Here is a 10,336-nt window from a genome sequence, read left to right as displayed (position 1 = left end):
TTCCTTGTCACGAGGTGGGGCCAAACGGAGGAGGCGGGGACTACCCATCCATGGGGGAACTGTGCTTTCAAACTGCCCCGCCTCCTCCTTCAGTGGGAGAGGCTACTTCTTTATACTCTGCTTTTCTTCCCAATGGGGACTCAAAGCCGTTTTCATCATTCTCCGCTCCTCCATTTTATCCTCACAACCACCCTGTGAGGGAGGTTAGGCTGAGTGTGTGCCCCAAGGTCACTCAGCAACGTTCCCTAGCAGAGTGGAGAATGAAACCTAGTCCACATCCTAGTCTGTCACCCTAACTGGGCCTTACCAATGAATGACAATGCCCTCCTGCCTCTACTGAACAACTGTATATGGACAAGAACAAAGTTTGAGTCCAGCAGGGACACCTTTAAGACCAACAAAGTTTAAATCTGGGTATAAGCTTTCATATGCAAGCATTGCACATTAAAGTCAGCGGTGATGCTGATTGTTACAGTGGAGTAGACTTTGAACAGAATTATTTTGCCAATTGTAAATGCAGTAGGGCTAAATTTGACAACCTCTGTAGAGTTTAGGACTTGTATCAGATTCTATAACATTAACAGGTTAATGCAGTTATAAAGAATTAATTCTTCCAGCTATATTTGGTACAGAAAATTCCTCCCTTCTTGAATGCTGTTGATTCATGCTTTGGTAACCTTGGGTCTAGATTAGCACAATTTGCTCCAAGTGGGGCTGCCCTTGAAGACTATTCGGGAACTGCAACTGGTACACAAGGATGTGGGTGTCTACTGCATTAGCCTGCTTTTGCAAACTGAAAAACATCTTTCAGGTGGGTTTTTGACAGGTAATAATTATGGACTCCATCACAATAGATTTTGCACTTTCCTGCAGTTCTTCCTTGAACCACTTGATGCTTATTTGCTCTGGCTTGGTTTCAATGGAGGATTCTCATGGGTGGAAGTATTTCTTCCTGTGGAATGTGACTCTCTCACCTCCACCCTCTCATTGCATCCCAGAATACTCCCCCTGCTTCTCCTCTCTCCAAGAAGCTACATTTGGGGGTACTTTGGACTGCAGCAGGATTTTTTAGGAATGGGGAAAGCTTTCACCTGTAGAAACAATCTGTTATATCCAATCCTGTGTCCTGCTTTTGGATGAAAGGCAACTGAGGTCCACTGCTTCCTGCCCGCATTGCTTGAAGGTGTCAATTCTAGGCATAAATGCTGAGATCAAAAACAATGGGAACTTATAAACCAGTCTATTAGAAGATTAATGATTAGACTCTGAATGAAGACATTAGTGCTGTTCACTTACCTTTAGAAAAAACCCTTTGGAGTTAGGGGTCAGGCATCAGTGCATTGCCCACAGTGCCATCTAAAAGGAAGCTGACTATATTGGTCAGCACGGCAAGTCCACACTGCAGGACAGCCGCCAAGACATCTGTTCTCCCCAGGATAACAAAACAAGAACTACACAAGCATGGAGGGAGTGGTTCATTGTATCTTTTTATTCCTCATTTTAAAATGGCTAATCATAATAAAAATAAAAGTGTGGCTCTGTGGAGAGCACAGTAAAGATATTGCCATAGAGAAAGAGTCAGTAGTGCTTGGCAACTGTTGGATTCCTGGACTGCTGTTTTGTTTTTACTTTCATGGGTAGAAAGACATTTTTGGCATATGGAAAAAATAGTGTGTGTGTGCTTTACTTTCATGGGTAAAGAGACATTTTTGGCATATGAAAAAATATTGCTTTTTGGTTTTCTGTTTTTTCCTCTTCTTTCTCTTGCCCAATTTGGAAATAACTGTGACACCACAGGAAATCAATATGGAGCCATTCATAAAAGCAATGTAAAAAAAGAAAAGAAAAAAGGAACACCACCTGGGAGAAGGTTTTACTAAATACATGAAAGGGACCCAGCCCCCAATGCCACGGCTACCGTTTCCCTGCAGAACACCCCAACCAAGCACCTTTCCATGCCCCTAGTGCACAATCAGTGCCTCGCGTGTCGATCTGCCTCGCTGGCTGTGGATGACACCTGTTCACTGAGAAGAGTTTCCTTGGCGTCCAAGGCTGCCTGGAAGTTAGAAACACAGGACTTCAAAGTCTCCCTTGGTCTTCCTGAAACTTCCAAGTCCCAGCAGGATACAGCCCAGGTATACGGGGATTCGGAAGAGGATGGACTTTGCTCTTCCCCTCCATGTCCTGGAATGGATGAGCCAGGCGCTGGGTAAACTAGTCAGGATCATGCCCAACTGGGAGAGGAAGGGTAAGCTAGAGTCACTAGGATAGCCAGGCAGATCGCAACAAGGTCAAATGTCATGTTGAGCGAGACCCTTCCTCAGCCCGACCTGTCCTGGGGTGGCTGTCTGACAGGGCTGTCCTCATGGTCTCGGCTGCCTGACCCACAAAGCAAGTGACTGATCTGATACAGTCATTCAGACTTGCATGAACTTAAATGCTTTATACATGTTTCCTCAGGCCCTGCTAACAAGCTCTGCCTGGGTCTGCCTCCCTCAATAAGGGTAGATATATAATTTCTTTTTATATTTATATTTATATATATTTATATATACACACACCCAGTAACTCAGAAGAGGGAAAAAATAGAATCCAGAACAATAATAATAAAAAAAACTAAAAATGACCCACTCCTACCGCACGAGGCGAGCGATTGCACAAGGTCCACCACTGACTGTCCCACGGGTAGTGGGGCAGGCCACCCGCTTGCACCTTCTCCCACAGAGGAGTGCTGACAGCAAGCATCTCCCCTCCCCTTCTCTCTCGGCAGTGTGTGCTACGAATTGCAGTCTCTTGGCTGGCTGAGAGGAAGAGTGCCGCCTGAGGAGCAAGGCTGAGATCCTGCTGTAGTGTTTAGGGACTCTCCCAATCCCAGATGTTTTAGTTTAAAAAGGTAATTGTCTCCACCGGTTTCCCCCGCCTCAAAAAACTGGATTTGTTAAAAAATAGTCCAAGCATGTGATAGGGTAACCGTCTGCAGAGCACGTCCCTCTTTCTTGCTCACCAGGGACCAGGGGGCACTTTGCCATCAGCCAGGGAGGAGGTGACAGTGGAGAGATTCCCCTCCTCATACAGAAATTTCATATGTTGTCCCCCCCACTCCAGAGACCTTCTTGACTCCTCCGCGGGTGGGGCTGCTGAGAGGTGGCTGGCCTGGGGTGGGCGAAGCGGAACCCAGGCTCCTGGGCTGCCCATTGGACTTGCTGTAGGAGGGTCTCATCTGCACCTCGCCTCTGGGGAAAGGAAGGACATAAGGGTGTCAGGAAGTGGCCATTCATTCCGTGGCAACGGAAAGGGAGGGTGTCACATGCTCAGACAGGGTAAGGGAAAGGAAAGCGGGGGAAACAGCTTGCACTGCCTGGGGCTGTGGAAGGGAAGAGAGCGGGGTGGGGGGGGGCTTGCCAGTATCCACAGGGGAGTGGTGCTGGGGCACTATCCACACGACACCACCCAGAGGCACCCACAGAGTCACTCTGTCTGTCTAGAGATGGGGACGGCATCCTACACATGCAGCACTACTAATAAACAATGCCACATCTAGCCAAGGAAGGGGGTCTCCTCGGGAAAACGACAGGAGGGCTCAGGCATTCCGTTCCTTCAGAAGAGTGGATGATTTCTCACAACCCCCTTTCCCAAGGGTGGGCCAAAACGTCTCATCTGCACACAGCCGACACGGGAAAGGAAAACACAAATGGAAGGAGGGTATATCAGCCGGCATCGTACACATGGACCAAGGAACACAACCAAGGAGAACAGGGAGGGGGTCTCACTGTGTTCCGCCGTGAAGGGAGGGGGAGGGAAGGGAAGGAGGGGCAGGCGAGAGCAGAGGCACGGCCTGTGGGTCACCCCCAGCCACTCCCCCTTCCGAGGCTGCCGGGAGGAAAGACGGACGGACGCTCACGGGGTCCTTGGGTCGGAGCAAAGACGGGGCCCGGCTGGACGCAGCTCGTCCTCCACCGCGTCAGGGGACACTTGAGAGTGTGGGGCCGGCGCCACTCGTACTTACTTGGGTGCCAGCAAAGGCTGCAGGGCCACCTCCTCCGTCTCCGGGACGACGGCCTCCGGGGGCGGCTGTTTTTGGCTGCTGTAAGACACGGATTTGCCCAAGTGGGGGGCTGCAGGCTGGTCCGGGGAGCCCAGTGAGCGCACCCTGAGCGCGTGGGAGGGTTCCGGCTTACCAAAGCGAGGCGGCACGGGGCGGGTGAGCGGGTTCTTGCCAAGAGGGGAACGTTTGGAATCGTCCGAGGAGGAACTGGTGCGTGGGGCGTGGCTGGAGCCTGGTGTGGACTGGATGCCCGAGTCTCCTCCGAGCCCTGTGTCTTCCTCCCTGGCCAGAGGGGGTGGTGGTGGTGTGGGGGACTGCTGCAGCAACTTCTCCCTCTCCTGCATGGAGGCCACAATGTGGCGTGAGAGATTGTCATAGCGGACTGGTGAAGGATCCCGAGGTGGCTGGTGCTTAGGTGAGCCAGAACTTGGGAAACGGCTGTGCAGGTCAGTTTCCCGCTGCTGAGCAATACGGGCTGAAAGGAAGGGAGAAGTATAACCCACGGGGGTATCTGGCTCCGGGCCTGCCTGCACTGACTCAAAGTCAGGGCTCTCGGAGGGTGTGAGAAGGCTGTCATAGGACAAACTCCCATTGCGCGTCTGGTTCACCAAGCTCTTGTAGGATGTGGATGTGGTGCCCTCGGAGCGGATTGACTGAAGGTGGCCTAATTCAAAACCTGTGCCTTGGGCAGACTTGAGGCTGGAGGAGCGGGAGCCACTGGACAGAGGATCAAAATGAAAACTCTTGCCAAAGGTGGGAGACCGAAAGCTCTCTGGCTCTAGGCTTGGCTCGGAACGGTAGCTGGGGTTTCGGCTGCTCTCAGCAATGGAGGTAGGCTCCTTCAGGCTGTCTCCTCGGCTTAGCTGCAGCGGAGAGAAACAGATTACACATCTGCAAAGTTTCCTGTGCTGTGGACAACAATTCAGACACACAGGATCACTTGCAGAGGTTATTCCCTCAAACCACACCGCAAGCATGCATCTGAGCTTACCCCAAGTAAGAACACATACGCCCCAAGTTTCTCAATGCAAAAACGACAATCATGCACGTTACACAATCTGAGCGCCAGTGTGTGGCGGTACACAGAGATCTGATTTGGGCCAGGGACAACCAAGTCCAACCCATGCTCCTCTGTGAAGCTCACTAAGTGACCTTGCCCTGCTCACTCCAGGCCTGGAAAGTTACACTGGAACGTCAACGCGCTCTATGACGTGCCTGATGCTTTATCTGCAGGAAGTTTTTAATATGGGGGAGCATTAAAAAAAGTGACTCCACCGACACCTGAAATGGCACAACCTATTTGGCCACCTCAGAATTTGCCGTGTGCCATTTCCCTGCAGTACAGACCAGGCCCCAGTCGCTGCAGGTTCATGCTTTACTTAAGGGAATGAAATGTAGCAATCCTACACGCATCCCACTGGAGGCAAAAGAAGAATCCAATGCACATAATACACATTCATAGGACAAGACCTTAAGGACCTGCAAAAAGTGGAAATGGCGAATAAGACATTTGCTCACAGGCCTAACCTAGGATCAGATTTTAGCAGACATGTTTGGAAATGCCTCAGGGATCATAAAAGCACTTTTCAAAGAACAGCGGAGACTGGAATCCTCAACGTATACTGTGATGGAATCCATATTCTATACAGCAAGCTAGAGTTCTTGATCATGGAGGCTTGAGTGCATAAACCAAGCTCATATACTAGTCCAGCGTAAATTCCGCTTCACACTCCCTGTCTGCAGTTACCCCCAAGCTTCCATTCGAAGCATTACCTTGGCGCTGGTGGAGTGAGGCATTGCAGCTGAAGTACTGCTGCTGCTATATCCAGGTCGGTACTTGTACATGGTTGGAGTCGGAGGGCTGTCCTTGCCTAGCAAGCTGCTGTCTACAGAGAACAAGAAGAACAGACACACTCAAGCCACGTGACATTTTCTCCAGGAGGTTCCAAAAACGTCTCTGGAGTACCTTACAGAAGAGTTCCACCCACGCTGCGCGACTGATCCATGAGAACCAGGCAAGAGCCTCGGGGAGGTGGACACACCATGGAGGTCAAGGACTCAGTCAGAGGGTGAGGAGGAGTGGAGTTGGAATGGAGCAAGAGGGACATTCCCCCCACAATGAGAGATCACACATGTAAGTTTCCAGCCTTATGCATGCAAGCCTGGCCAGATCTGGCATCTGGGGTCTGAGTAAGAGCACTTGTAAGTTGGAAGGATGGCAATGACCAGAGAACACTAATTCTAAAACTAAAAACGAAATAAAAAAGAAACTGTTGAGAACTCCACATATCACATTTTCTTTCAGGGAGCTGCTCCATCTGGAAACAATAAAAATAAATCACCAGGTATCACACCTGCACATAAAAGTGATACTAGCCTTGTGTGTCACATCAGCTCTGACGGCAGAACAAAGCAGAAAACTGCCTCCTCTGGTAGCCCTACATCCCCCACATCCCAGAGGGAAGCAGTACCGTCAACGTCTACCCTCAAGCCCTGACAGCTCCAGCAGTCTTCACACCTAGAAAAGAGCTAGAGTTGGGGATTTAAAATCCACATAACTTCGCTACCAACACAAAATCTCCTGCACTAAAATACTCAAGGCCTTCCTTAAAGAGAAGACAGGCAGCTTAGTTACTGAACAAACCACCTCTACTTCAGCACCATGCTAAAAGCCAAAGATCGAAGCTTATTCAGCTGCCACTGGAGCTTTGTCAACAAGCTCAGCAGAGCTCCCTGGCACAGTCGTCATAAACGGCTTCCCTCCTGGCAAAGGAGTCGTTACGTCGTCTGCCCAGTGCCCCGTTCTCTACATGCCTTGTCTGCCTGAGACGGTCTCCTTACCCTCGTTGGTGGCCAGGGTTAGATGCGTCCTCAGGCCTGTGTATCGGCTGAGGTCTGGCTTGGGTGGGGGTGGTGGCTCAGCATCAGCAGACTGGCTCTCCGTCACTTCGAGGCTTCCTTTGGACTGCAGAGACAAAGTGCAGAGGAGCAATCAGAGGGATGAGGCAGGACCCTAAGCACTGAGCATGGCCACCAGCGGGACAAAGAAGCAAGCAAGACCAGGGCTCGCAGCCACCTAGCCTTTCTGGTAGTGGCACTGTAGGCTGTGCATGCCTCCGCTGCGGGGTGAAGAGAGGAAGGGCAAAAGGCAGAATCATCTAAGACACGAAAGGAAGCCACTCCTCTACAGCAACAGCCACATGAGGAGGAGGGGAATACAAAGAGTGATAACATGGAGGAAAGATGTTGAAGAAACTCACTTCATTCCCACTCACAAGCACAGCAGATCTCACCGCTTGGGCAGCATCTTCATGTCCTCCTTACCTTTGCTCTCTTCAGGTCAGCCTGGATCCCGTTGTCCATGATCTTCACAGCAATCTGCCCATCGGATATTTCTGGCCGCAGGAAGGGTGGCCTCACCAACACAGTCTGCTCCGGTTTTGGCCGCCCAAGGTACCTGGGGAAGCATGGGAGGAGCAGACGTCACACACGCCTAGACAGGGATGTGGCCGTGTCCCCCCTGCAAGCATCTTGTGGCCTTAATGGATGTTTGTACTTGACCCAGCAGTACAGGGGGGAAATGTCTTGGACATAGGGGCTTTCCTGAATCAAAGAACTGCACTAGAGTAAAAAGCCCTCCTTCCAGTCCAACGTGTGTTATTCACCAGCGTCCCACTTGACAGGAAGGGATCCAACAGGCACCTGTGATTTCATGGTGGTAAATGCTGTCGTGCCCCACCTTGCTGTACAGAGAAACTACTCTGAGCATCCTCTCTCCTCCTGCTTCTTCTCTTGTTATGTTAAAATATTGTATTTATACCCCTTGATTTCTTCAGATATGAAGTGAAGAAACTAGCTGTGTTTCAAGAATGTAAGTGAAAAGAGACAACGCACACTTGGAAACCATAGAAAAAGCAGGAATTACTGAAAAACGAGTAATTCTGAAGAGCGGCACCCACCAAAAGCAGAAGCACCTACAAAAAGCAAGTGCCAAGTCATGGAATTATGAATGTCATCTGCCCTCTCTCATACGCATTCACACAGCTTTTTCATGCCACTAATCTGTTCACATTTACAGGCAGCACAGTGAAGGAAAGGATCACACAGGGCCGTGGTGATGTTGAGCACAAATGTTAATGTCACTAAATTCTGATATGTAGGAGGACAGACAGGCCAGCAAACAGAAAAGAAACCTAAAATGCTCAAGTGGCAAATGCACATTAAGTATATATTCATTTGTACAGAAAAATCCTAGTATAAAGAATATTTACCATCTTCACTCTAAAACAAGACCGTTTTTTACTTTGGGGGGCTTCTGGCATCTTCAATTCGCATACACATTGACCAATAGGTAACAGCGAGTGTGCTGCCCCAATCAGCGTTATCTGTAGTTTAGTAAAACTGTGCTGTATCTTTAAAGACTTGTTGCTCCTGGGAATTGTAGTTTGCAGTTAGGGGTCTCAGAAGCTTCCCTCTGACTGGCTCATTAAGAGCAATTTCCTGACTTTATGGATCTTTTCCATTTCTTTGTTCATCAACCCTTACGGCAAGGAGAGGGGAAGCCCATCTCTTTCTCACGCGGCTATTGAATTAACCTAGATCACAAGATGTAACTTCCCACCCAGCTATTGTGAGTAAATGATCTTTTGAATGCGTGTGAAGTTGAATAAAGATGATTTAAGCTTTCTTCAGTGGTCGCCTAGAAAGCGCTGGCTAGTCACAGCTGGCGCTGGACGGGATAGTGAGAGCCAGCATGGGGTAGTGGCTGAAGTGTCGGACCAGGACCCAGGAAATTCAGGTTCAGATCTCCACTCTGCCATGGAAGCTTGCTGGGTGACCTTGAGCCAGTCACACGCTCAGCCTAACCTGCCTCACAAAGTTGTTGTGAGGATACAACAAAGGAGAGGAGAACGATGTAAGCTGCTTCGGGTCCCCATTGGGGAAAAAGGCGGGATACATATAAACATTGTCCCCGTCCTGTTGCTGGAGGGTGCTGCTGGGACAGGGGAGCTGCCATTCCCCATGGCTTGCAGACAGCAGCAAGAGGAGACACCTTCCATTAGGTGGGTCCTGCAGGCTGTAAGCACTGTTGGGTGCACTCCCTCCCTCTGCGCTTTGTGGCCAGCCTCCCCATCAGCTGGAGAAGAGGCTACAAACAGCCCACGGGCAGAGAGGTCTTCCCTGCACGGAAAACAAACGCGCCGCACCATGCCGTTGCCCAGACGTGACATGCTGGCGTCACATCTGGGTGACAGCATGGTGCAGCGGGGATGTGTTCCACCGAGGGATGTTCCGGTCAGGAACCATGTGTCCCCCGCCGAATCGAAGGTAGGTACTTGGTAACCCTAGCTGCAGTCCCTGTGTTTGGCTTCCTTGCTGTATAGCTAGATAAGAAGAGATGAGCAAATGGACTACTAATCACCCCAACCAGTTGGTTCCAGGAGACATCCAGATAGAAGAAAAGTATTGGGGAAGAGAAGGTGTAAACCACCACCATAAAATTAAGTAAATTAGTTGCCGGTGTATTATATTAGTTATATGGAAGCGATATCTAATCAAAGATACAATTATATCCAATTCTTTACATTAACTTTGATTAGTGAAAGAGAATGTCAACTCTCAAGGTACGCACTCTTTCAAAACTTGCTCAGGACTTCTTCCTGCACCTGATGACTATCACACACCATGCTTGTGGATAGCACTTTTAATACTTGCATTTCTATGCTACAATGCCATGTTGTTGACAGAGATACACTCCATTAGAGTAAACACTTCTGAAAGCATGAAGTCTTCACTGGCACTCCATGTGCAGAATGGAAAAGGGAGGGAGCTTGACAATAAACTAGGTTCATGCTCAACACAAACTCTGGATTGTTATTGTGATATCTGAATTAGGGATGGGCACAAACTGGCTGACAAACTAAAGCTCATCATGAATTTTGCCTGTTTGGGGCTCACAAACCAAAGTTCATGAACTGAAGAACCAGGACGAACTACCACAAATTTTGACGCTATTCATGGTGGCTCATGACAGTTCATAAAGTCACGAGAAAGAGCTGAGCAGCTGGGAGCTGCCCGCTGCTCAGCTGTTTGGTCATGGAGCCATTTGAACACCTGCTTTCTGTTCCTTCCACTTTTGCAGGAAGCAGAAAGCAGAATTTTAAACTTTAAATGGATCACGAACCTATACAAACGGTTATGTTCGGGAACTAGCATATCAATGCAATCATGGTTCAGCCACAAGCCACGAACTGAACTGCAGAAATGCAGTTCGTGCCCATCCCTAGTCTG

At 49.5% G+C, this 10,336-nt stretch overlaps 1 protein-coding gene across 1 annotated transcript in view; it reads right to left on the bottom strand.

Moving 5' to 3' along the window:
- Positions 1 to 1,470: 1,470 nt before the first annotated feature.
- Positions 1,471 to 10,336, bottom strand: part of ZDHHC5 (zinc finger, DHHC-type containing 5) — a 70,283-nt gene continuing 61,417 nt past the window's right edge. The window contains exons 7-11 of the mRNA XM_015409532.1: positions 7,370 to 7,502; positions 6,887 to 7,010; positions 5,819 to 5,931; positions 4,007 to 4,908; positions 1,471 to 3,233 (exon numbers count right to left, since the gene is read on the bottom strand). Coding sequence (XP_015265018.1) covers positions 3,068 to 3,233; positions 4,007 to 4,908; positions 5,819 to 5,931; positions 6,887 to 7,010; positions 7,370 to 7,502 — 1,438 coding nt within the window. The 3' untranslated portion in view covers positions 1,471 to 3,067. The remainder of the gene's footprint in view (positions 3,234 to 4,006; positions 4,909 to 5,818; positions 5,932 to 6,886; positions 7,011 to 7,369; positions 7,503 to 10,336) is intronic.

The sequence above is a fragment of the Gekko japonicus genome, unplaced genomic scaffold, assembly GCF_001447785.1.
Source record: "Gekko japonicus isolate JY-2015 unplaced genomic scaffold, Gekko_japonicus_V1.1 scaffold1169, whole genome shotgun sequence".
Lineage (NCBI taxonomy): Eukaryota > Metazoa > Chordata > Lepidosauria > Squamata > Gekkonidae > Gekko > Gekko japonicus.
Note: the sequence above shows the minus strand (reverse complement) of the source record. Positions and strands in the feature narration are given on the sequence as shown.